Source organism: Notolabrus celidotus, chromosome 23 (genome assembly GCF_009762535.1).
Source record: "Notolabrus celidotus isolate fNotCel1 chromosome 23, fNotCel1.pri, whole genome shotgun sequence".
NCBI lineage: Eukaryota > Metazoa > Chordata > Actinopteri > Labriformes > Labridae > Notolabrus > Notolabrus celidotus.
In genome coordinates, this window is record NC_048294.1 from 22,930,143 (window position 1) to 22,957,481 (window position 27,339).

The 27,339-nt window shown below is 42.3% G+C and overlaps 1 protein-coding gene across 1 annotated transcript in view; it reads right to left on the bottom strand.

The window, feature by feature from the left end:
* Positions 1–27,339, bottom strand: part of nrxn2b (neurexin 2b) — a 1,139,450-nt gene that overhangs the window by 1,012,521 nt on the left and 99,590 nt on the right. Inside the window, exon 2 of the mRNA XM_034676291.1 lies at positions 10,561–11,969. Coding sequence (XP_034532182.1) covers positions 10,561–11,272 — 712 coding nt within the window. The 5' untranslated portion in view covers positions 11,273–11,969. The remainder of the gene's footprint in view (positions 1–10,560; positions 11,970–27,339) is intronic.

A 27,339-nucleotide genomic window follows, 5' to 3' on the forward strand; every position in this document is an offset into this window, starting at 1 on the left:
CATAAATAGAAACTACATGACAAATAGCTTGAAAGTCAGGTGCAAAAGCCGGCTCATGTCAACCTGAAAGAGCATTCACAGTTTGTTGAGTAAATGAACGTATTAATATCACAGCAGTCTTTCTCACAAATTAATTTAACCTCTAATTACCCCGCCTGAGAGCTCATGGCTGCCTTGCCCCGCTTTGCCGTTTGGGGGTCAATGAAGAACAAAGCCAGGGTCAGCATCAATTATAAAAACAATGGCCCACAGAGGCACATAGCGGCTTTAATTACAACCCCTAATGGAAAAAGGCCTGTCCATTACTACTTGAAAATGCAAGCTAATGGGAACAGAATCTATGATTATAGCGAGGAAGGTGCACCTTCACACATGCAGTACATTAAGCACATTAATGTTTCAGGTTGTTGGCTTTGCAGGGGGAATGCAGAGTAATACTAATGAGGTGAAATGTGGATTTTTTTTTTTTGCGTATAACAGGGGCCAGTTACAGAAATCAGCTCATACAACCTTCATCCTGGCAGAACAACCCCCTTTAACCGAACAGCATTAGCATAAACGAGCGAAAGCCTGTCAGAGTCAGACTTGGATGAAGGCTGCTAACAGCTGAGTGAGATCACTGGTATTCAAATGAATACAACAGGAGACGAGCACTCTACAAAGAGGAGCAGAGACAGGAAAACCACGTTTCAGGCAGATGAGAAGGCACAACATTCTCAAATTTCAAAACCTCAGCTGTCATATTACATTTTCAGATTTTACAGATTCCACTTTGGGCTGACATCCGTCATTACGGGAGGAGTGTAAAAGTCTGGTAGACGATATTTTTGTTGTAAATCAGACCTTTGTGGCTAATAGCTTGAGCTTTAGTCATTTGTCCAAACTGCACTCTGGGCTGTCTGAGCGTAGCTGCTGAATGCACATCCTCTGAGAAGATTCATGCCACACAATGTGGCTAAGATCACATGGCTAAAGTTTGGCTCTCTTCCTTTCCATCTCTGCTTCAGGCAGAGCAACTCCTTTGTCAAACTCCATTCTGTCTTGGTGTGCTGTAATGTGAACATCAAAGCCTGCCGCTTCCAAAGCCTGTATTCATGAGCGTACAGCAGCTATCAGTAACAAGAGTGGCAAAGAAAACCAACAATTCCAGGAACACTTCACACTCCCTCAGTTTCCTTTCCAAATATCTACTGGTCCTGTTGATGTTGAGATTTTATATTTCTTAGTATTGTTATTCAAAAACAGATTTTATTTTTGGCTTCGAGAGAAGACTTTTGTGTCATTCTCTGCCTGTTACTTTGCTGTATTTAGGGTTGCAAAGGGGTGGAACATTTCTGGTAAATTGCCATGGGAAGTTAAAGCTGCTGTGAGGAACTTTTGTTATGTATTGGTTCCGGTGTCTCCTTGTGGACAAAGTGATACCTCTTATCTCTTGTCCTTTACATGTAAAAGTAGTGTTTTCAACAAAAGCCTCATCCTGTTGTCTTCAACAGTCAACTTTATCAGGCAATGTGATTAGTTCCCATGAAAACAGTCAAATAAAGGCTGTTTCTGAAGCAAGATGTCCATCATCTGGTCTGACACCTACCCCCTCAGGGCGATTTCAGGCATTAAAAATGACAACAGAGAAGGTGTCAGTGTTGTTGCTGGTGGTCTTGTTTGCTATTGAAGGTCATAAAGAGGCATCAGTATCATTTTCAGCCTGTTTCTCAGCCAGTTCAAAACTCCTCACAGGGCCTTTAAGCTGGGGAATTTCGAAAGTATTCCAAATTGGAAATTTTCCATGGAAATTATGGGAATTAATGGAAATCTATGGGAATTAACTGGGAATTGAGGGTAATTTAATTGAAATAAATTTGTATGAATACATGTATATGCAATACTTGCATGTTAAACATTAGTACTATGCATCAAATTTGTCAAATACTGTATATTGCCACATAACATCATTACAACTTACTTCACTTAGTGTAGTCCACAGGCTCAAATGTGTGGCTCCAATAGTCTTGTGCTATGGGCTCAAAAGTGTGGTCCAGGATTCTAGAAATCATGTGTGCATGTGATGGAGGAATGCACAGTGCATGTAGGGGGCGTGGTCTCTATGGCCCTGCAGTAAGCAGTGTGCTATGTGCATGAGATTGAGGAATAGCAGAGATATTCAACTGTACTTGCATGAAATCTGGTTGTTTTAGTCAGGATTATGCTAAAATATATTTTCCCAACTATATTTAAGTTCCCTATTAAGAGCCAACTTTCAATTTAGTAAATTCCTGGTTTATTCCCTTTAATTCTCATACATCAGTCAATATCGATAATTATCACGATAAATATCAAATCATTATTAAATTTAATTTTAAAGGCAGATTGTTGCCCCTGAGTGAAAGTCAAGTTTACATTCCGCTCAAAGCGTCTTTACCTCTCACCCTGCGACATGATTGGCTGTTCAATTCCGTCGTCTTCTTCTGTCTAACGTTGTGCAGCATCTAGCATTTAATGTGCATTAGCGCCCCCTCCCTTCCCTGTGGTTGGAGGGTGTAATTACAGGTTCAGGTATATTGAAATTTTATCAAACATTTGTTAGATTTATATTGAGAAAAATTATATCGCGATAATTATCATTATTGAAGTATTGCCCAGCCCTACTATGATGATAAGATATGACCTTTAATATACAAACATGACTAAAAAATCCACTTAAAAACTCCAAATCAACTAATCACACAACAGTTTATCACACTTTGTTGGCATATTGAAATGAAGCCTCTTGTGTGGCTCTCTTTGAAGGATGGATGCTCTCTGGTCCTGTAATTTTGTATAATTATCTGGTGTACATGACACATGCATGTTTTCTTTATTTATTTATTCATGTTTTATTTTTTTGTGTATTCTGTAAAAGCCCATTAGCTATTGTTCTGGTGAATCACATCCCTGTGCCACTCTTCCACCCACATGTGAACGGCCTGTTTTGGCATCTTCCCCCAGAAACAGTTTCTCTGCTAATGAGCTGCTGCTCTGAGTGGCAGCCGTACGGGTTGCATTTTCACTCTTCAACATTTCAGACGGAACAAAAGCCAATGTACTACTGAGACAGACCCCAGAATAAACTGTAGCTTCAGCGCTTTAATCTAAAAGCTCATTCCTCAGACAGATTACTTTGACCTGGGACAAATATTTTACCCGTTGCCTGACAACCAAGCTGCATTTAATGGTTTGGTTTTTGATTTGTTGTTTTTGTTTCTTCATTTGGAGCTTTCCTTGATTTGATACTAAGGTCTCTAAAAGGTCACTCAACTAAAGCACTAAAAACACTCCATCTCCAAAGGATCACTGTGATAGCCTGAAAGAAAAACAGTGCTACTAAAGCGGAGTACATGTGTTCTACTCATAGACTGTATAAATAATGGACATAGTATCCGTGACGGATTGAACTCAACATAACTTCTGTCAAGCGAGTGTGATGTAAAGAGGCGGGCTTTGAGCCCAGCTACATTGTCCCCGCCTGTCAATCAAGTCAGCTGTGACTCTCATAATGGAAAACTTGTAATATTAATATCTTCAAAATTGTTATGAAAAGATTCCCAGCACAGCCTCTGCTACTGGCTAGGGCCGTAGCTCCAGTTGATGGCCACTGCTGTAATAATGTAACACTCTACTACCCGTATGTTAACAAGCACAGATGACAGGTTTGGCAGAATTCTGAACTACAAAATGGAGACAAAGTTGTATGTATGCTGTGTCTAGTTGACTCAACAAGAGCTGTAACAAGCGCAGGCATGTGGACGTTAACCTGCATGGAGGACCAAAGGTTTGTGATGCTAGCTCTGCTAACATTAGCCACACATGGCAAACCAATTTGACATTGTTTACTCAGACTCTATGATCCTGTGTTTAGCCATGCTAAATAAATGAACTCAGTTTTGACTATTTTTACCACTAGACTGTTTGGTTATTCGTAATTTAAACGTCAGATTAACAATTAGAAACGAGTCCCTTAGGATCAACCCTAAATTTCCAGTTTCGTTTACAAACAATGTGATGATATAGAAAGAACATTATTCACCAAAGATCCAACAACTAATAATCAGAACTAAAACTGGATAGTTTGATTTGATTGGAGGATTTTAAAAGTAGGATAAAGGATCATCTGATCAGCTTCTGCACATGTCCACTGGCTCCCTGTCCATTTTAGAATTCATTTTCAGATTTCAATGTTTGTTTTTAAGTCACTGCATGGTCTGGCACCTAAGTATATCTCTGATCTTATGAAAATCTACGCCCCCTCCAGAGTACTGATGTCTGCTGACCAGTCGTGCCAAAAAGCCAACACAAGACAAGGGGAGACCAAACTTTTTCAGTGGTAGCTCCTAAACTGTGGAACGAATACCCACCCAAGTTAAAATAGCCCCCACCCTGGATACTTTTAAATCATGTCTTAAAACTCACTTTTACTCCCTGGCTTTTAATCAAGCGGCAACCTCCGGTCTCAAACGATGAAGCCCATGCGTAAATGTTATAAACTGCAATACATCGAAAATCCACTTGAGGCTGGCTGCAGAAACACAGGAAACCACATAGACATGAATGGGAAAAAGACGATCTTTGCAGCATTAATAAACATGTTTACAGCCTGGTTCAAAAAACGGCTTGGCCCTACGAAGCTAATCTCTCTAATGGCACACACTGTACGGGGGGTGAATTTTTTTCTAACGTGACGGTTCAGAAGATATTAAGATTACCAGTTTTGCCCAAATAAGGACATGACTGACGTGACTCCCGGTCAGGAACACATAGCTATTGGCTAGGAGGCTCACAATACCTCACACTCTGCCTGGTTGAGTTCAGCATTTCCAATATGGCTGCTGCCGTCGATTTGCTTCAAAACAGCTCTCAGGAACAGACGGGTGACGTCACGGATGCTACGTCCATTATTTATACAGTCTATGCTTTAAATACAGCATGAGAGTTTATGTTGGTATCTGTTTGTCTTTTCATGTAGTGTATTTTAAATTTTACTATTATTTATTTCTACTGTTTGTATTTGTTGTGCAGCACTTTGGTAACCTTGTTTTTTTTTTTTAATGTGCTATATAAATAAAATGGATTGGATTGGATGTTTTAGAGCTTAAAACTGATCATTTATAAATTGATGTAATAGTTACTTGTTACTATATGTCTTGTTCTCAATGTGAAACTTTTTGTGCTGCTGTCTTGACCAGGACTCACTTGTAAAATAGACTTTGTATATCAATGGGACTATTCCTGGTAAAATAAAGGTACAATTAAAAATTAAAAAACCAAAACATATTTATTTGTGCTCGATAAATCTATGCATTTATCCACAGGTTTAAGTTAACATGCATCATGAATTTATTTTCAGGTCAGACAAGGAGTAATAATCACTTACCTTTCTACAATAAATTCACACTTATAATTAGGAGTGACCCCAAATAGTCGAATATTCGACTATTCGTTCTAACGAGCCTTAGTCGACTGCCAATCTCATAGTCGAATATTTGCATATAAAACGTGGATCATTCCATTCAAACCATGGGGGTGCTCAATGTCTAATTTTACATTATTTTCCTGTTTCCTGTAAAAATAGTGTCTCATTTAGCCTATTTTGATATAAATATAGACTTATTTAATGTAATTCTGAGAACAGCTCTTGAAGTGTTAAATCTCCTTAAAGTGGTAATTAAATCTCCCCTGGTAATTAAAGGTGGACTCTCCCATTTAGCGGGACCTGTGGAGCAGACGTACCTCAGCTGGTCTTTAAATCTTTCTACGTTCATGGTAGCTCAAAATGTCAGAAATAAAACTTCAGATGATCCTAAAAAATAGTGATGAAGATGAGGAGCAGCTTCATGAAGAGAGCTGTGAGATCAAGGATTACCGGACCACACAAAAACTGTACGGGGCCAAAAGAACAAGGAGGGATTCCCAAAGCTGTCTGAAGCCTCAAAAACAATCCACAGCATCCCATCCACCTCCACGCCATCAGAGAGGATATTCTCAAAGACAGGATTTACAGTCAACAAAGCAAGGAGCGCACTTCTGCCCGTACACATGATGGTTTTCCTCACGTACAATTTGAAAAGACTCAAGCGGACAAAGACGAGATGAAAGACTGTTTTAAAAGGTTCTGTTAAGAGATTTAAAAACCCTTTAGCTGGTTCAGGTTTGATTTTGAACATTATACAAATGTTTAGTCTTAAGTTGGACAAACTACCCTCCGCAGTGCTGCTCTCTGCTGTGTGAACACTGTTTAAATATCTCCTGGTTCCTTACTCTATAACGGCGCGTTGTTCCATGTTTAACTGATGGTGGCCTTATTTGAGTTTTCTCTCCTTCATCACCTCGTTGTTTTTGCAATATAGATTTAAAAAATCTAAGTTTTATACTTATAATATTCTGTTGTCCCTTTTACTTTAAGCTACGAGTCTCTTGATTGTAAAGGGTTATGTGTAATATTGTCATGCGGTCACCATCATGCAGACTTTGGGTCAATAAGGAAAAACAACAAACATTCCACTATTCGTCGACTATGGGCAAAATCTGATGAATCAGATTCCACTAAGCAAATCCTTAGTCGGGCTCACCCCTACTTATAATACATCTTCAATTCAAAACCATTGATCATATCCAAATCCATATTCTGCGCTCCTAATATTTTATGTGTTTGTAGTTTTACTGATCCACTCAATAAAGTTTATTCTTCTGATAATGAATCTCTGAAGCACAACGACAGCTTAATGCCTAAATGATCACGCAGCACATCATGAATCATCCAGAACGAGACATATGAATAAATTGCAAGTGCCACATCCCTTCATTAAAAATGTTTCCATGAAATGATGCATTCGTCTCTGAAGTGAGCAGGCAGTGGCACTACACCACAGAGCTAACACAGCGAGACATGAATGTGTACAGACGTCTAAAAGCTCTTAAAATCAACAGAAAGAGAGAAAGAGTGGGGGAACCTTTACATTCCCACCCACATTATGGATACAAGAAATAGATACACGGCTGCACTGGAAGTCAGCCATGCTGACCCAATTAACAGGCCTGGATCCAAAGAACACCCCTGGATACAAATTAACACAGAGAAAATGAGGATCTTCATTCTCTTGCTCTCTTTCCATTCCTCTCTGTTGATCAGCCTGATTTCCTCTTGTTCTGTTTCCCTACTCTTACCTTCATCTCCATTCTTTCTGTCTATCTTACTCCCTCCTTCGCTCCATTTCAAAAGGACAAATGTTTCCTGCAGTCACTGTAGCACTGCATTGGTATTCTGCTCTCAATTTAGCCGAGAGCCAGGCAGCAGTATCTGCTTCCAGCAACCACACAGCAATCTGACACAGAGCACAGAGAGAGAGGGAGGGAGGGGGGGAGGAGAAAGGGCTCCAAGAATTAAAGGAACTGAGAAATATGAGAGAGACGGCTCGAGAGGGAGACTGGCAGACCTATATGGCCGTCCTGCATTTGCTTTGCCAAAGGGTCTTGAAACAGAAATAGCCGGGCCTAGAGAAATGAAGGATTCTGCATTTGTTCTGCTTCCTCAGAGAGCAGAAGACGAAACAATACACCTACTGGAGCTGTTCGAGACTGTTTGAGACGTTGTACATCAAAACAACTTAAAGGCTTTGATCCAAATCACGGCTGCATGCTGATGTTATTCGCAATACTTCACATCTATCAAAAGCAATGCCCCGACAAAAACTTGAACAAAATAATTGTTTGGGTTGATTTCTTTTCAGAGCTGTCAAAACTTATCTGTGAGTGCCACAAAAATGCAAGGCTTCAAACAATTGGGACATAACTGCTGGCAAAGTAGTTATCTACCTTTTTGAAGATTCAGTAATTACGAGTCATTTCATCACATAGAACAAGGTAAGAGCTTCTGAGTCTATTGATTATTATGGCTGCTGCCATGTAATATTAATAGTGCATTTTATAGTTGCAAAAACAGGAGATAATGTAGGATAAGGGGCTCCCCCCCCCCTCCTATTACAGGAGATCAAGAGAGAGAGAGCAGTTTTTGATGGCTGCATAGGGAATGAGATAATTCACAACCAAGGTGAGGAGATGCAGACAGTTTGAGAGAAAGAGAGGAGGGAGATAAGTGCAGGAGGAGGAGGAGGGAGGAGTGGGAAGTGCTGACAGCGGGTAAAGGTGAAAGAGAGATAAGTAGAGTAAGGGAGTGAACTCAGGAGAGAAAGGGAGAGGAGGGGGAGAGAGGTGAAGAGAGATGGAAAGCCCAGATAGCCTTGAGAGGAAAAAAGGTAGGAGGTGGGTGAAGGAAATGCTTCGGGAATAAAAGAAACAGAGAGGTGGATGAACGTGAAGGAGAGAAACGTAGATATGGAAATGGGATGTGTCAGTGAAGGAGGGAGCCAAAAGTGTATAACAGAACAGAGTTTGACATGAGCTGACAGCACAGGAGCACATCCCAAGAGCAAATGGAGGCAGGAGCAGGGTGTACACCGGAGACAATAGGCTTGGAGACAGAAGAAGAGGAATGGAATAAAAAGAAAAAAACATAAGGGGAGAGGGTTGAAAAGCAGACCTACAGTGTGTGATTCTGCATTTGAAATATCCTTCTCAGGTATTCAGCACCTTTGATGTTAAGTATTGTTTTGTTTTTAAATCCCTGACACTTTCAAAGCAGCACCTGTGCCATGTCAAAACTCTTGTCAGAGTCACAGGATGTTAGGTAAGCGGGTTTTTTTATACTAAAACAACTCAATATAGCAAACATCAAACTTTTTCTGATGAAAGACGAATGAATAGAACAAAACTGCAGACTGAAGTAGCCTCTGGAAAAAAAAACTATCTCTGGCTCTCCACCTCAATTATTAAAACCTACCATAACAAAGGCAAAACAAAGATGCAGCCACAGGTGAAGTCACACCTGTGCCATGTCAAAAACTCAAGACTCAATCTCCAACAAGTGTCTTAATCAGTGATGAAAACTCTTCTTTTCAATGACTCAAAAAAGAAGAAAAAGCACAGTGAGCTTCAGTTAGCCTTTACAGGAGTCACCCTCAATTGATCCAAACATTGTTTATTTCTACTAGAAAACAGATATCCTACGTCCTCACACCAAAGAAACCTGTTACTTCTCTGCAACACTTTAAAAGATCAGTTGAGTAAAATTAAAATTATACCAGGCCGTGAAATTCAAGAGTTCAAGAAATACAGGAACAAGTGTACGTTAAGCAACAATGACTCTAATTCCTATTTGATTTGCTTTATAAATAGAAAGTCTCCAAATGTTTATGGTTTTAATCAGGAGTTTGAAGTAGGGCTGGGTGATAACTTGACAACGATAATTATCTTGATATAATTTTTCTCAATATAAATATGACAAATGTTTTGAAACTTGAAATAAATAAACCTGTGATTACACCCCCCAACCACTGGAAAACGGTGGCGGTAATTAGCCTTAAACCCTAGTAGAAGAAGACAGCATTGAACAGCCAATCATGTTGCAGGGTGAGAGGTAGGCGGGGCTTAAAGACGTTTGGAGCAGAATGTAAACACAGCTGAACCGAGCGACAGCAACACTGAAGAAAACTCAAAACCTAGCAGCTCAAAGCAGAGTCGTTAGTCTGACACTGAGTCGACTCTGTGTTAACTACTAACTTCATACACTTCATTAAATAAACTTTCAGGATGTGGGTAAAGGAAGAGCACAGAGACAACTTCTGCTGTGCATTTCTAACACATATAGTGTCCACCATGACCGACAACTGAACACTGAATAACCGTGATGCATTCACTGCACTGTGGGAAACAACATCACTCTGCCTGTAACCCTTAGTAACCTTAAAGGGGAGAGCACAACTCAAAACAATACTCAGAAAAACTGATACACAGAATATAATTTGATATATCTTTGATGTTAATGTAATCAAATTATGCAAATAACCTCAACCTGAGAAAAATACAAATCTACAAACTAGAACTTCACAAAAATCTCATCTTACATTAAAGACCTGCTTCCTGTTAGCACTGTCAGAAATGATGGATTCAAGAAGTTCATCAGAAAACTAAATCCAGATACAAACTAACAAACTGTCTTCAACTTTCACTCAGGAGCAAAAATCTGCCAATAAATTGAAATGACAATCATTTGATATTTATCCTGATAATTATCGATATCGGCTGATATGAAATATTTTATCCTGATAACATCATTTTCAATATCGCCCAGCTCTAGTTTGAAGTTTTGTGTAACGAAGTTGGAGTAAAAAGAGACAATAAAGCAGAGTAATTATCAGGGAATGGCATCCTTGTGATTGATGAGTTGCAACCACAGCTACCTGTTAACAAGCATAAGTGAAGGAGTGACCATCCATCACCTTATCCACAGATATGGTCACTAACATCCTCCATAGAACAACATGGAGGCAGCCAAAGAGCGGTCTATGATCTGTACCTGAAAAACATCTGTGATGGATGAACTCTCCAAAGGGAGCCCATCCGAGTGATACAAGGAAGGAAACAATCAATGAAATGAGATCAGGGTAAAGCAGGTACAGTTTGATGGCTCCTTACCTTCCTTGCAGTACTTCCCCCTGTAGCGGGTGTGGGTGCAGTCACAGTGAACTTCTCCATACTGAATAGAGCAAAACCCTCCATTGAAGCACGGGTTCTGTTTGGTGCAGAGGTACTCCAGGTCACTTTGGATGCCTTGGCTATTCAACAAGGTGGGAGGCATCTCCCCCACCTTCAGATTGGAGATCAAACCCAGGAATGGCGGCTCGTACTTCACCGTGCTGGACGTGAGAGCGGAGAGGCGCACGTCAGGCGGGATCCCTCCCACAAACAGGTCGCTGACAACCGCCATCTCCTTCCTCTTGGACTTGACCTCAGCCACTTTAGTCTCGCCGTCAACCATCAGGAGAGTCTCACGGAAGTTACGGGTAAGCAAGACCATGTGCCAGCGGTCATCGTTCACCCGCGTCTCCATGTGCAGAGTGGCCGGCTCGGCGCAATGGATGGCAAAGCGCAGCTGGAGGCGCCCGCCAGCGATCAGGAGTTCCAAGAAGTCGCAGTTGCCGCCGTCGTCCAGGTAGAGTACCAAGGCTTTGCTGATGTTGGTCTTGAGGCTGAAGCTCAGCTCGCCCACCGATCCGGCTTCCCAGCGTCCGTAACGTGCCCACTGGCCGGGCGCCCCGCCAAATTCCAGCATCTTCACTGTAGTGAGCAGGCTGAGGAGGGCCAGGGGCCACAGGGGCCAACACAGGAATCTTAACCCCCTTGTCATACTCAAAGTTCCCGAGGTATTCCTTCTCTTCTTGATGCCTTAAAGGTATAATTAACCTCAGAGATAAACACCAGCTTGTCTGTGGCTAACCGTTTTTAAATGTAAACAATGACTATGATACACCGCTTGGAGCAGGGGTATGAAGCTCTCTAGGTGAAGTAATCCTCACAGGGCCTCTTCTCCAATTTTCCTGACGACTCAGCAGTTTTCTCCAATTCTCTCTAATGCTCTAATTCTTGTCCTTATCCTGACTCTCTCCTTCGTCTCTCCATCAGTTGGTGCCTCTGGGACTTGGAGAAAAGGAATGAGGAATAGCAGGAGAGTAAAAGAGGGGGGAATATGATAATTTCAACACAGCCGTTTCTTCAAAAGCCTCTTGGTGTATCCTGGACTGAAAATAGAATCTCCGTCTGAAGAAATCCAGATCTCAGAGCAATTTCCAAGAAATTTGAGCTGCTGCCAGAAGCTTGAGGGGGAAGAGTTATACGATTGTAATCTTTCTTTAATGGGAGTTGCGAGCAGAAGAAAAGGAGCAAAGGAGTGAGGGAGCTGTAGAGTATGGATATCAGAGCGTGCTGGTGTCTGCTGGAGCGCACAATACGTTCATGATTTCAGCAAAAACCCATCCTGCTCCTGGAATTCAGACCAGGAAGTTTAGGCTGGAATGGATCCCATCATCAGGGTGTCAGGTGGAGATCTGGAGGGAACACAAAGAAGAACTAGAGTTAGACGTAGGCCTATAGAAAATGAGTACAAGTGAATCAGCATCTAGGGATGGGCAATGATTTTCAAATATTCCAATATTTGAATATTCGTTTACTTCAAGAGTAACTTTGAATATTTTATTTTTTTAACCCTAGATCACTATCGCTAAAATTAGTAACACCATCACTAATGCCGGCTGTTTTATACCTGATATAATATACCCAATAAAAAGTACTTGTCATGAACATATATTAAAATATGACAATACATGACAAATGAGAGTAGTGTTCTTTTCTTTCAACTGTGCCATGTCTAACACAGTGAAAAAATGTATCATTGGGGAAACCTATAAAAATGCTCCAAAATTACTGAAAAATTTGGAATTCGGGACAAAAAATTCCTAAAACAAAAAATGATGAAACTGGAAACTTAGTGTTCGGTCCACCCATTCCTGGGACATTTGAGACTTCTCTGGTGAAGTCTCCTTGACACACAAACAGCAGCAGAAGAGAGAAATTTAAAATCACCATTGCCGGGTGAAAATCACCCGAACATGTGCCTGTAGGATCAGTGGGTTTTGGAGTAGGGAAACACCCACGCCTTCAAAGAAGCCTCCATGACACTCAAACAAATGCAACATGAAAATCTTGTAAATGTGTTTGCTCAGGTGAAAATCACCCAGCGATAGTGTTGTAGGGTTTAAAGTACAATTTTTCATCGTTTTCACCGGTGAATGGTTGCAATGCTGTATTCCCGCCAGACAGTGGCTACAGAGCATCTTAAAGCTGTTTGCTAACTGCATTAGAAAAGAAGCAAAAGCGGAAGAAGAAGAAGAAGAAGAAGAAGAGGAAGAGGAAGCGGACGAAGAAGAGGAAGCGGAAGAGGAAGTGGAAGAGGAAGCGGAAGCGGAAGAAGAAGAGGAAGCGGAAGAAGAAGAAGAAGAAGATGAAGAGGAAGCGGAAGAAGAAGCGGAAGAAGAAGAGGAAGCGGAAGAAGAAGAAGAAGAAGAGGAAGAAGAAGAAGAAGAGGAAGCGGAAGAAGAAGAAGAGGAAGCGGAAGAAGAAGAAGAAGAAGAGGAAGAAGAAGAAGAAGAAGCGGAAGAAGAAGAAGAAGAAGAGGAAGCGGAAGAAGAAGCGGAAGAAGAAGAGGAAGAAGAAGAGGAGGAAGCGGAAGAAGAAGAAGCGGAAGCGGAAGCGGAAGCGGAAGCGGAAGCGGAAGCGGAAGAAGAAGAAGAAGAAGAAGAAGAAGAAGAAGAAGAAGAAGAAGAAGAAGAAGAAGAAGAAGAATAAGAAGAATAAGAAGAAGAAGAAGAATAAGAAGAAGAAGAAGAAGAAGAAGAAGAAGAAGAAGAAGAAGAAGAAGAAGAAGAAGAAGAAGAGAAGAAGAAGAAGAAGGACTGCCACACAAACGGGCTGTTAATGGGACAGGTGTCTGTGTGTGGTGTTGGGGGGGGGGGGGATTATTTGAATAATCGTCGAGTAGATGCCAATGCTTATCAATAGTATTTTGGCTTGAAATGCCCATCCCTATCGGCAACGACTCTCTTCACATGTCGTTTCATTTCTTCTATCGTTCATCTACTTTGCTTGTTGTCTGCTCTTGCCTGCAGTTTTTGGCACCATGTACTATATTTAATAATCCCCAAACTCTTTTCATTTAAAGCTGACACTTCAAAAAGTTTATCCGGAGCCAAGCAATAAATAAGCTTTTGGAGTTTCCATGGCTTTATACCTCCCAGAGCAGCCTGAGCAATACGGCACTGCTTTGCTGCCTCTCAGCCACGTGGACAGACATGTCAGCCGACGTACTGAACCTTAACATCACACTTCCAAACACACACAGGAGACCTGTCTTTAAGGAGGACTCTCTGGCCCATCAGTAATAGAGTATATTTGATAAATCCCATCCTTGCTGCAGCACACACATATCATGAACATGCATATTCAAACACACACACATCATTATATCAAATGTGATTGAGAGCTGAGTGCTGCAGAGTCAATAGCTATTTGAAAAGCCTGTCTTGACCCCTGGGGCTCAGCCTAATCCCCCGCCATTATTTCTTGAGTGCAATCTAATTTCCATCACAGACAGTCTACAATTAAAGATGGGCTCACTCCTGCTCATGCTGATTTGTGCTATCATGCCAAGCTTCAACGTGACATCGGGCGATGACGCTCGCCTACGAGCAGGGGGGTGGGAAATGTTGGAGGAATGCAGACGGAGTGAGAGAGGGAAGGAAAGCGGCATAATCGTGATCTCAGAGGGGCGAGGCTTAGCGCCGTTTGATAAAGATGAGGGAGGACAGAGGGGACAGAGAGCTGTGAGAAAAAGAGGAGAGGAGGACAAATAATATTAGGGCTTTTTTCTCTGGGTGATGTTCTCATTGGTGAGGAAAAGAAGCAGAGGAGCCATGAAGGTGGATTTTCAGTCTTGGAAGCTTCACAGTCAAAGGCCAATGTGAAATCCATTTTTGATTTTCAGAAGATTACATTTAATTTCTCCTCAAATTCTGCCTTTTATGCTTTGATTTTTCTGATGTCTGTGTTTTACAGTTCAAGGATTGACTCATAACACTAATAGATACCATTGCCCTAACATTAGCTGATACTGTAACAGTCCTCAGGTTTTTTTGGCCACCATCTCGCCCAGCTGACCTTGCTGCAACTTGTTCCCTGCAATATTTAAACTGTTTCGTCTGGATGCCGATCCTGGGTCTGAACTGGGCTTTAGCCTTCCTAGGGGGGGCTTTTGGACATGACTGGTTGTGTGTGTGTGTGTGTGTGTGTGTGTGTGTGTGTGTGTGTGTGTGTGTGTGTGTGTGTGTGTGTGTGTGTGTGTGTGTGTGTGTGTGTGTGTGTGTGTGTAATAGCTGAATCCCACAAACACAGTGAGCAAAGGACAGGTGCAGGGAGCCTCGAGATGATTCAATCATATGGCAGAACATTATTTTTTAAATATATTTACTTATCCTGATTATGACAGCACAGAAAAAAATGAATCTCTAAAAACTGCATCAATGTCATCTAATGTGAAATTAATATGGCAGCAAGATTTAAAGCTGGGGTTGGTAGTCTCGGAAAACTAGCAGGAATTTGAATGTAGCATTTCCTCATGACTCCATCTAACCCCTCCCCTCCTCCAAAACGACGCCCCCCCCCCCCCCGCTCACATGCATGAGTGCCGCTGATTCTCGACCATATGATGGTGACTGATTCAAAACCGGTCCTCACCAAAACATTATCATAGTGAAAGTTAAAAACACAAACAAACATGGCTGCTGTTCTCACAACTGTCATTCTAGCATTATCCAGTTGTACTGGTGACACGATATCAGGAGAAAAGTTATAACACATATATAATACTGTAACAGCTCTACTGTTTGTTAAACGTGTTCAGTGTAGATGTTCTTAATTCCTACAGTGTTGACAGTCAGTGAAGGCATCAGGAGAGGTGTAGAGTGTGCGAGTGGGAGAGAGGAGAGACAAGAGGAGAAGTTCTTCATTCATTCAAACATTGATTGTTGTTTTGTTGGTTGGCGTGATCACGGCCGACAGTGACCGGTTATTAAAGATCAACGTGTTCACGAATCGGCTCGTCATCCCTACAGCGTCCGGACGGACGCTACAATACATCTACATTTTCTGTAGGACTTCCTAAATGTCATTAATTCTTCTGCTTGTCAGAGCGCCCGTGGTGAGAGCTTTTTAGACTCTGATCCAGATTACAGTCCTGAGCAAAGCACCTCATCGGGTCAGAGGGGACAGGCCCGAGGTCGAGCGAGAGGGGCAGACAGTAGAGTCAGGGGAAGCAGAGGCAGGGGACGGGGACTCGGAGTGCACGCCGGGGAAATGTACGCGCAGGAGGCGGGCAGAACAGCAGGACGGGATTTGAATGGTTTAAAATTTTGGCACCCAAAAAAGGCTGATTGGTTGGTGTTTTCCCAGGTTTACTCCGCCTGTAGATAGCAGCTTTTCTTCGCTCTTTTTTAAGAACACATTATGTATTGATTGCCATCAGGACATAAAGATCATTTTAACCAGTATAACAAAAAGTGTATCTAAATCTGATTACCAACCCCAGCTTTAAGGCCAGGCTTTACATGGGATAGATGGCCGGATGTTTTGTAAGACTGTGGAAAATATATAAAGGAAGCTCGAGGGAAGCTCATACAGTATAAGATCTTGCACAGGTACTACCACACCACAATGAGACTTCATAGAATTAAACTGTTAAAGGACAACTTTGTTGGTAATGCAACACAGAGGTTGAACTTTCCTCCTCTGTATTTGGGAGTGTTCTCTGGTTGCACCTTTCTGGGGTAAAGTTGTTCGAGTTCTGAGCAGCTGGTTTGGTTCAACGATCCCTTTGACCCCAGATCTGTGCCTCCTGGGTGATAAATCTCAAGTACAGAATGTTTCAAAGAGTGCTTTTTCTGTCATTGTGGTTGGTTTGATCAGTGCATCCAGAATTATGTCTTAAAGACTGGGTAGATGATAGAGATGGTATCTTATGAATGCATGCTGCACAGATTAAAAGGTAATATGGGAGGTGGGACCACCTCCTTGGACTGCTTTTGGGCTCACATAAAAACTGACCGAGACACTGTGCAGATCCCAACAATATCAGGATCTCCTGTATAACTACTACTTTAACATTGTATTATTCCAGTCACAACATACAATGGGCTTTTTCTCTTTGAACTGTATGTTTATCCTTTATCTTATGTTTGTGATTGTCTTTCTGGCCTGTGCAATGTATCCCAGTTTTTTGTAGTTCTGTTTTGTTTTATTGTATATTTGTTACACATTGAAAAGTTAATAAAGATTTGCATTAATATTTTTGACTTATTCCTAAATACTCTGAGTGATGAAGCTGCTTTGATTTACATTAGAGTTACATTAGAAGTAGTTAAGAGTGTGTTGAATACTATAATTACAAACACACTCACGATGACCTCAGTGTAAATAATTCTCTAGTGATGTTAGAGTTTGGGTATTCCGAATGAAACACACTGAACAAAAACGAGATGATGGTTTCTCAGGTCTTGGTTACGTAAGGCTGATGATAAAAAGCTCACTGTGTAATCTGTGGTGTCAAATACCCATTAGTGTTGGCAGGTGTAAATCAGCATACTGGTGGTGACTAAGTACAATGACAGCTTGCATTAGAGTGTTTCTGTGATGATGCATTTCAGCTGATGTACAAAAAAAAAAAAGAGAAGCGCTAGAAAAAAATACACAGTAAGGTAGCTAATCTGCTTTTTCAACCATTTCTCTTCAAGCCATCCTCTTAAATGTCAGCGGGAGATGTGCTGCCTAAATTTAGTGCATCTTAAAATACAGCTTCTAACAGCAAAAAATGAAGGGCTGATACCAACATGTAATGCTCCCCAATTTTCACCCTTCACTCCGTCTCATGTGTGATTAGTCATGTGTGATTAATACTGACTACCATCACATGACGTACTGTATATCAGACTGTTGTTCAATGTGAGAACTGTCAGACTAAACACCTTTAGGCACAACATGCCTCCAGCAGTGATTAAACCGAGGCTGGTTTAATTTGGTCCCAGAGTGACAGACCGGAATCTGCATGTTTGCACACATTCTACTCTTATTTACACAAACACTGTAAATCAGCAGACATGATTCACAGGATTCATTAACAACAGATGTGAGAGGAACAGCTATCCTGTGACAGGAGACATGCCAAGATACACATACACATGGGTGTACACATTGTAGAGCTGGGCGATATTGAAAAATATGTTATGATAAATATCAAATCATTTCATTTCATTTAAAGGCACATGTTTGAGTAAAAGTTAAAGAAACCAGATGATTTGTTAACTTGTACCTGGATTTAGTTTTCTGATACGCTTCTTGAATCCATCATTTATGACAGTGCTAACAGGTAGCAGGTCTTTTTTGTGTAGGATGACATTTTTGTGAAGTTTTAGTTTGGAGTGCAGTGAATGCATCACGGTTATTCAGTGTTCAGTTGTTCTACGGTCGTGGTGGACATTAAACGTGTTTCAGATGCACAGCAGAAGTTGTCTCTGTGCTCTTCCTTTACCCACATCCTGAAAGTTTATTTAATGAAGTGCATGAAGTTAATAGTTCACGCAGAGTCGACTCACGAGTCAGACTAACGACTCTGCTTTGAGCTGCTAGGTTTTGAGTTTATTCAGTGTCACAGTCACTCATCTCAGCTGTGTTTACAATCTGCTGCAAATGTCTTTAAGCGCGCCTACCTCTTATTCTGCGAAATGATTGGCTGTTCAATGCAGTCTTCTTCTTCTGTCTAATGTTGGGTGGCAACTAGTGTTTAGAGCTCATTAGACTTTCCAGTGGTTGGGGGGTGTAATTACCATAGACTGTAAATAAAAATGGACAGCGTTGCTCCGCCTCTTCCCGTTGTACGGTTCTGAAGCCAAAAAATCCCTCTCCTGGGCGCCGCCATTGTGCAGCCAGAGCCTGTGAAGCCTTTGTAATAAGCTCCGCCCTACAGCGTAACGTCACAAGACGCTGTGTGTCCTTGGAAGTTTCGTTCTACGGCGGCTGTGAATCAAAGGAAACCCGGAAGTAAAACCCCGTTTTTTAAACTTTTTTTTAAACTAATGAAAAAGAAACTTTTCAGAAAAAAGAGGCCTTGGACACAAAACAGTCAAATACTAACTACATATAACAACAGCATACGGATATTTATTTTTTTAAAGTTTGACTGAGATGGATTTTTTGACCTATACTGCAGCCAGCCACCAGGGGGCAGTCACACTGCTGAAAGCCTCACCACCAGGGCCGTATCCGGCACGCTTGGTAATTACAGGCGTAAATATATAAAATTTGTATTGCACATTTGTCATATTTATATTGAAAAAAATCATATCACGATAATTATCATTATTGAATTATCGCCCAACCCTAATTCCTTGTAACATGAATTTAAACGGGGTACACCTTACTGTACAGATGTGAAACATGTTACATACCAGAGATCCTCCTTCCCCATGCTTCTGTTTCAATTGCTTCATAAACATCAGTAAATATAGAATAAGTGCCTGAACACTTTGGGACCAGAACTATATTTGTGAACAATTTGAGAGCTCCGGCTGGTTTAATCAACCATTCTTTAAGCACATGTGTGTTCCTTGTGGGTAAATGAGGAATATTCCCTGGCCAAATTGAATATTCATTAAGATATTTCTGTCTGGTTGGGGATTCTCCACCACAACAGACTAACGCAGTGTTGTCAGCGGGCTGTCTTCATGAAGGTTTACTATAGTGAGGTACAGTGTGTATTGTGTTGCTAGTTATGAGGGGGGATTGCCGGGCTCGCCTGATTGTACTATCAAATCCCAAGGACACTGAGGAAACATAACAAGCCTCAAGAGATAACCAGAGCTCCGAGGGTTGTGTAATGTGTTCTTGTGTGTGTGTATGTGTGTGTGATTGTGATTGGTTAGCAGCATGTGCAGCTGTCTACATTCAGAAAAGGGACTGTCCTTGTGCGACAGTGTAGTGTTCATCTGGACCGTGTGTACTCAAGGCCAGTTTATGTGTGGCTATATTCATGTCAGTATTTGCGATTATGATTGTGTTCACAGTTGTTATCTACAGTTTCTTCTTTACAGTGTTTGGCTACAGCATTGTTTTACAAATGACGTCTAAGATGCAGCTTAGGTCCGGTCTCAATCCAAAAATAACATGTTTGCCTCGTTTTTTTTTCCCTCCTCCAACTGCTAGCGTGACTTCCATCTGCCTCCGTTCTCTCCTCAAGAAACGGGACAGCTCTCTCGCTCTCAGTGCTTGGCGGAGCTGCAACCGAGCCGGGCAACTTGACTGAAAGAGCAATCTGTACCCAGCCTCGCACACCCTGACCCGACTACTTGTCCAACTGAAGCTCTCACTGCAACCCTGAGGATAACCGCATGGTTATGCGAGCCACCACCGACCCATTTCCTCACATCATCCCAAGGGGAATGCTGGCACCATCATGACAGAAGCTCTGCTCCAACTCCTTTACTGTACTTCACTTCATCCACACTGAAGTGGACACTTTTAGTCTGTAAGTTTTGCATTATATGAAAGCAGCAATTAAAGCCTCTGGGAACCCAAATCAACAAAAATGTTCTACATACGATATTTCAGACCATATGTAAATATTAAAAACTATTTAAAAATATTAGAACTCAACTTCGATCCATTTTTCAAATATGTTCAATCACGTATTTTAACACGTTTTACACTGGGTTTTAAGGGGGCTGGTTTAACCTGATATTTATTACGTAATGAATATTCAACAAATCAGAAATGAAACACTGAGTCACGTGCACACATGTTCAACAAAACTACTCCGCTCCTGCTCAGACCGTCTCCTGGCGTCTCAGCCGGCTCCCCTCAGTGTTGTCTTAGCTGTTAGCTTGTTTGCTAATCACGTACTGCCTGTAATCTGTCTGTATGGCTGTCTCTCTGCTCTTTGCACCGCTGTGCTCGTGTGTCCCTGTCTGCACATCCACCGTGAAGATGACAGCTTGTTGTCATTCTTCTATTTTCTTAACTGCGGTGGATTTGGAGAAACTTTGGGACACGGTTGAGTTGAGCCTTGGCCGAGTGGCTAAAGCAGTCCTGCACATGCTCAGCTCATTTCCCCAGGACCGGTTCACTAACTTTCCCAAGGACCGGTTCACTAACTTCCCCCAGGACTGGTTCACTAACTTTCCCCAGGACTGGTCCACTAGCTATCCCCAGGACCACCTCACTAACTTTCCCTAGGACCACCTCACTAACTTTCCCCAGGACCGGTTCACTGACTTTCCCCAGGACCAGTTCACTAACTTCCCCCAGGACCGGTTCACTAACTTTCCCCAGGACCGGTTCACTAACTTTCCCCAGGACCGGTTCACTGACCTTCCCCAGGACCGATTCACTAACTTTCCCCAGGACCGGTTCACTAACTTCCCCCAGGACCGGTTCACTAACTTTCCCCAGGACCGGTTCACTAACTTCCCCCAGGACCGGTTCACTAACTTTCCCCAGGACCGGTTCACTGACCTTCCCCAGGACCGGTTCACTGACTTTCCCCAGGACCAGTTCACTAACTTCCCCCAGGACCGGTTCACTATTTTTCCCCAGGACCGGTTCACTAACTTCCCCCAGGACTGGTTCACTAACTTCCCCCAGGACCGGTTCACTAACTATTCCCAAACAGCTCAGAGTTTCAACAAACAGCTCCTTCTGACACCCAGAGCCGAGCTCCTCTGCGTGAACATACTACACTTCAGCCTCCTCTGCTCTGGGCGTCCCATGGTCCTGATGCCCCGGAGACTACGGAGTGATAAAACTAATAAATGATAGAAGTCCTGATTCTGAAGTATTTTGTGACTCAGCACTCAGAGACCATTGTAAATGAATCATTTTCAGATTCTGGAGTTTTGATGTCTTTAGATTCAGAGTCAGACGGCTCAAACATGCAGGCTGTGAACTCTCTCTTGACCTGTCAATCAAAGAGTTAGACCACGCCCACACAGTCCTGAGAAATGCTCTGACCTGTAAAATAAGATGTTTTTGAACAGAGTTTTTTCATGGTTGTGGATGTTTATTTTCACTCTGATTTTTGTTGAAGCTTGATTACACATTACATTTTGATATTGTATATGATTTTTAAATATTCTACTTACATTTCCAGAGATTTTAAACATGAACCTTGGTATGTGTGATGATATTTGCAGTATGATTCATAAATGTGTGTATGGTTGGTTTTTAATCCATCTCCTGCTGAGCTCCGCCTTGCCCTTAAGGTGCTTACAATCCCCACAGACCAGACTACACCTGCTGCTTGAGGCAGTGCCAGGTTTATGCTGGTACTTCACACCAATGCAGCACTGTGTTTTCTTCTTCTCTGAGGGGGCGGTTCCTTATTTACAATAGTAAATATGACACTGAAACACTTTTAAGTGCGGTAAAAACGGGTGAAGCGTATGAAATATTTATACAGGACAATAATCTAGACAAAGGATAATAGAGGTTGTGCTTACACAAATATTTACACATGCTAATGTTTCACTATGCACAAACACACCTACACATGCATTACACACAGTTTCCACATGCAAACAAGCCGACACATACATACACACACACGCACACACACACAGTAACCAGTCAGACAGGAGCCATTAATCCTGGCCTGTGAGAGGCTCAGCAGTGTACCATCCGTCAGCATGAGGCTGCTGCTGCTGCTGCCGCTGCTGTGCTCTAATTAACCAGAGAAGCATGCTGAGCCACTTTTAATATTCCTGGTCAAGATGGAGGGATCTAAAACAAGAAGTGGGGGGAGAAGATGTAGCAAACAGAAGCATGGGGAGGCCAGGCTGCTGCTGTTACATTTCACATATCAGAGATGAAGGGAGCGGGATGAGGGCAGGGTATTACAGGGACGGCTGATTTGGAAATCACACTTTTCCAGGGCAGCTGTAAATAAAATATTTGTGTGTTTCAGTGGAAAGTCTTTGGAAAAGGATTGAAGGCCACGAGAATTGAAGCCCATGTGGAAATGTAAAAAACTGCAGTTCATTGAGTGTCCACTTGAGGCTGGCTCAGGAAGTAAAAGAAACCACATACAGGCCAATTCAAATAAGCAGTTCTTTACAGCAGAAATAAACATGTTTACAGCCTGGTTCAAAAAATGAGTGTAGTCTGGATAGCTCATTTCTCGACTGGCACACACTGTACGGGGGGTGAATTTTTTCATAACGCAGCAGTTCCGAAGATTTTACGAGTTTTCCATTACGAGAGGCACAGCTGACTTGATTGACAGGCGGGAACACTGTAGCTGTTGGCAAGGAGGCTCAAACCCCTCCTCTTTATGTCACACTCACTCAACAGCAGTTATGTTGAGTTCAACAATTACAATATGGCTGCAACCGACGATTGGCCTCAAAACAGCGCTTCAGAAATAGATGGATGACGTTACGGATACTACGCCCAGTATTTAAACAGTCTATGGGTCAAACTAATCTTGGTACATCCTTGGGTAAAGCTAGTAATATCAGCAAGCACTTCTATAATTTCAAATCAAAAGCAGCAGCCATGATGTTGGTGCAAAGTCAGATTTGTGCGTTGAGATATTGTGTATTTTTGAGGCCTGTAGTTATGCATTTGTCCCATGAGAAAGCCAGAATTTCTGACCTGACTTGACTGGAATGCAGCTCCCGGCTGGAGAAATGGATTTATGACTCAGGAGCTGACAAAGGTGTGATTACAAAGACTCCACAAAAGAAGAAACCCACTTTACAAAAGAAGGAATTCAACACCTAGAAGCTGGGTGCAAAAATCAAGCCTGTGAAAGCTAAGCCCGGTGCACAGTCCATAGACGACGTGAGCTCACACAGAGGTAGGCACACACCTTTAATGTACATCAGACGACAGCCTTTGATCACCTCCGTCAGCTGTAAGCCGTTAGTCGGTAGCTCTGGCTGTTGGTGCTAGCTGCATTTAGCCCTGATGAGGAGATGCTAATGAAACAGATCAAGGGTTTTAGCCTGCTGTTAGCTCTGTAACAGCCAGATTAATAATGAATTTAGCAGGGCTTCTTTTTGGTCTTTATTCTGACACCTTGACAGGGTGAGTCATGGGGAGTAAATGAATTTGCTCTACAAGCTGAAATGTTGTGAGGATGAAAGGAGACAGGAGTCATGCAAGGTGAGTTTGGGGAGTGTAAACAGGGATGTGGAGAAAGATAAGCATACCTCCACATGAAATGTACAATGTGTCGCTATCAGGTCCATTTATGACAATGAGCTTCAAAATAAAGGAGGTTTGATCAGGTAGCCTGACAACACAAGCTTCAGACTTGAATGTGGATGGTTAGGTTGAATTAGAGCTGGGCATCATGTTAAAGTTTAGAGCCCTACCTTTCTACATTACTTTTGAGTAACAGCAAGCTAATAAGCTAGCCTTGATTACCAATAGCAATGTGACTGTGTCAGCGCAGATCCCGGGAGTGATTAAACACAAGACTATCTTATAAGGAATGGAAATAACCTGTTTTAAAAGGGCAGCTGATGCGGAAGTGCCTTAAACTTGCATTCTTTGTAATGACCAGCAGGGGGCGACTCCACTGATTGCAAATGAGTTGTAGATTGTATAGAACTGAATTAGAGTAATGTTCTTTCATTTTAAACTGTGCCATGTCTAACAAAATCAAAAAAATGTATCATGGGGGGACCCTATAAAAATGCTCCAAAATTACTGAAAATTTGGAATTCGGGACCAAAAATGTCTAAAACAAAAAATGCTGAAACTGGCAACTTGCAGTACATTTACACGATTCATGTGCCCAACGAGTTATTCTGAGAGCTCAGGGTTTGCAGCCAATAAAACAGAAGCTGAAATCTCCCCCATGACCGACATCATGTTAAAGTTTAGAGCCCTACCTTTCTACATTACTTTTGAGTAACAGCAAGCTAATAAGCTAGCCTTGATTACCAATAGCAATGTGACTGTGTCAGCGCAGACCCCGGGAGTGATTAAACACAAGACTATCTTATAAGGAATGGAAATAACCTGTTTTAAAAGGGCAGCCGATGCGGAAGTGCCTTAAACTTGCATTCTTTGTAATGACCAGCAGGGGGCGACTCCACTGATTGCAAATGAGTTGTAGATTGTATAGAACTGAATTAAAGTAGTGTTCTTTTATTTTAAATGGTGGCATGTCTAACAAGATGAAAAAATTTTATCATGGGGGGACCCTATAAAAATGCTCCAAAATTACTGAAAATTTGGAATTCGGGACCAAAAATGTCTAAAACAAAAATTGCTGAAACTGGCAACTTGCAGTACATTTACACGATTCATGTGCCCAACGAGTTATTCTGAGAGCTCAGGGTTTGCAGCCAATAAAACAGAAGCTGAAATCTCCCCCATGACCGACATCATGTTAAAGTTTAGAGCCCTACCTTTCTACATTACTTTTGAGTAACAGCAAGCTAATAAGCTAGCCTTGATTACCGATAGCAATGTGACTGTCAGCGCAGACCCCGGGAGTGATTAAACACAAGACTATCTTATAAGGAATGGAAATAACCTGTTTTAAAAGGGCAGCCGATGCAGAAGTGCCTTAAACTTGCATTCTTTGTAATGACCAGCAGGGGGCGACTCCACTGATTGCAAATGAGTTGTAGATTGTATAGAACTGAATTAGAGTAGTGTTCTTTTATTTTAAACGGTGCCATGTCTAACAAAATGAAAAAAATGTATCATGGGGGGGACCCTATAAAAATGCTCCAAAATTACAAGAAATTTGGAATTCGGGACCAAAAATTTCTAAAACAAAAAATGCTGAAACTGGAAACTTGGTGTTCAGTCCACCCATTCCTGAGACATTTGAGACTTCTCTGGTGAAGGCACAGTCTCTTTAACACACAAACAGCAGCAGGAGAGAGAAACTAAAAAGGGTGAAAATCACCTGAACATGTGCCTGTAGGAAAAAGCTGGTTTTGGAGTAGGGAAACACCCACACCTCCATAGACGTCAAAGACGATGCTGAAGCTACCCAGGGACCCATGACACTCAGTCAAACACAACATAATGAAAATCATGTAAATGTGTTTGCGCGGGTGAAAAATCACCAGGCAATGGTGTTCTAGGGTTACGGGCGGAGTGATGTTAGCACCCCCTTCCTTTTCCAGGGGTTGGGGGGTGTAATCGCAGGTTTATTTATATCAAATTTGTATTGAGCATTTGTTACATTTATACTGAGAAAAAATGTATCATGATAATAATTGTTATCGAATTATTGCCCAGCCCTAGGTTGAACGGCCTCAAACTAAATCAAAGTTGAAAATACTGCAAAGAAGGGCACACTGCATCATTCTGCAAGTGACACCAGAATAGAGAAGACCACTCAGAGCTAACAGATCAAAGACGCTATTGCGGTCCTAATCAAGTCAACAGGATGGCCGACAAATAGAAGAGAAAATGGGACAGGAGAGAGAGAGAGAAAGAGAAAGAGAGAGAGAGAGAGAGAGAGAGAGAGAGAGAGAGAGAGACTGAGTGTGAGGGACACATTTGAGGAAAGAAATAACACAAAAGAGGACTTTAGTGACACTTAGCCTGCAATGCTACTTGAGAAGCAATCATGCAACGACACTTGCACTCACACGCTCATCATCCCGCACACAATCGCAGCATTAGATCATGCATGCCATCAGCTGGAATCATCACGCTGCAGTGTAATGTACCAATCATGACAGAGGGAGAGAGACGCTGTTGGGGACTTTCTGCACACATACTGTAGTATTAACCGTAACGTAGCGTATGGCTGCCTGCTCATCCGAGCGCTAAATATCCCTTCTGCTTGTCCTTCCATCCTCCTTTTGCCTCCCTGTTTGACACTAACCTCCCCCATAATGCCTCTCATTTCCTATCACGCCTCTCCCTCCTCACACTCCCTCTCCCTTTAACTCCCCTCTTTGGGTTTATCCAGCCATCCATCACCATCCCACTTTGATTCAACCTATTTTCGACTTTGCAGAAGCGCGAGAGCTTACGGAGTACAAGTGCTGAAAGTATAAATCCAATGTATCAGCATGCTATCAGACGTGGAGCATGCTAAAGCAGGAAGAATCAGAGTTGTTTGTGCCTCGGGTTAAACGGCCCTGTTATCAGTTGTGTGGGCTTTAACTGTTTGCCACGAGGGTTTAGAGTGGTTAGATTTTCAACACCTGGGGGGGGGGAATCATCGCATTGAGTCAGGTGTTATGAGTGTTTACATATTGGAGAGCCTGATTAAGTAGGATGCATGTGGGAGTGTAATTAAAAGCAGGAATCCACAGTTTGTTTACGGTTTACACATTCAGATATCTGTTGGTGCTGTTTTCCTCTGTGCTGGAGTCAGATACTGAACCCTGTACCTGTTCCCCTGCTCCAAGTCGCTTTGCATGTGTAAAATTTAAATGTTTGCTCGGGGCAAGTGGGAATCCGGGCGATTAGGTTTGTGTGTGCGAGTATGTGTGCACCCAGCAGCATGCGTGGCTGTCTTGGTGCCGGGAGATGTTTTGGTAGGAAGCACAAGGCTCACTGGCCAGGCCTCGAGACTCTCCCGTTCCAATTAACCAGCCCAGCAGCCTGCAGCTCTACTGGCCTTATCTGGGAGAGAAGAGAGACACACACACAGGGAGGAGGGGGAGGAGGGAGTGATAGAGTGAGACAGGACAGAGGACAGACAGAGAGGGTTGTGTGGCCATAGAAGGAAGAAAGCGAGGTTTGAGAGCGAGGAGAGAAGAGAAATGTGCTCCACAGTCATCTCTGCCAGGCTGCGCCTCTGCAGATGTCTGCTCCCTCACTATCTCGCAACTC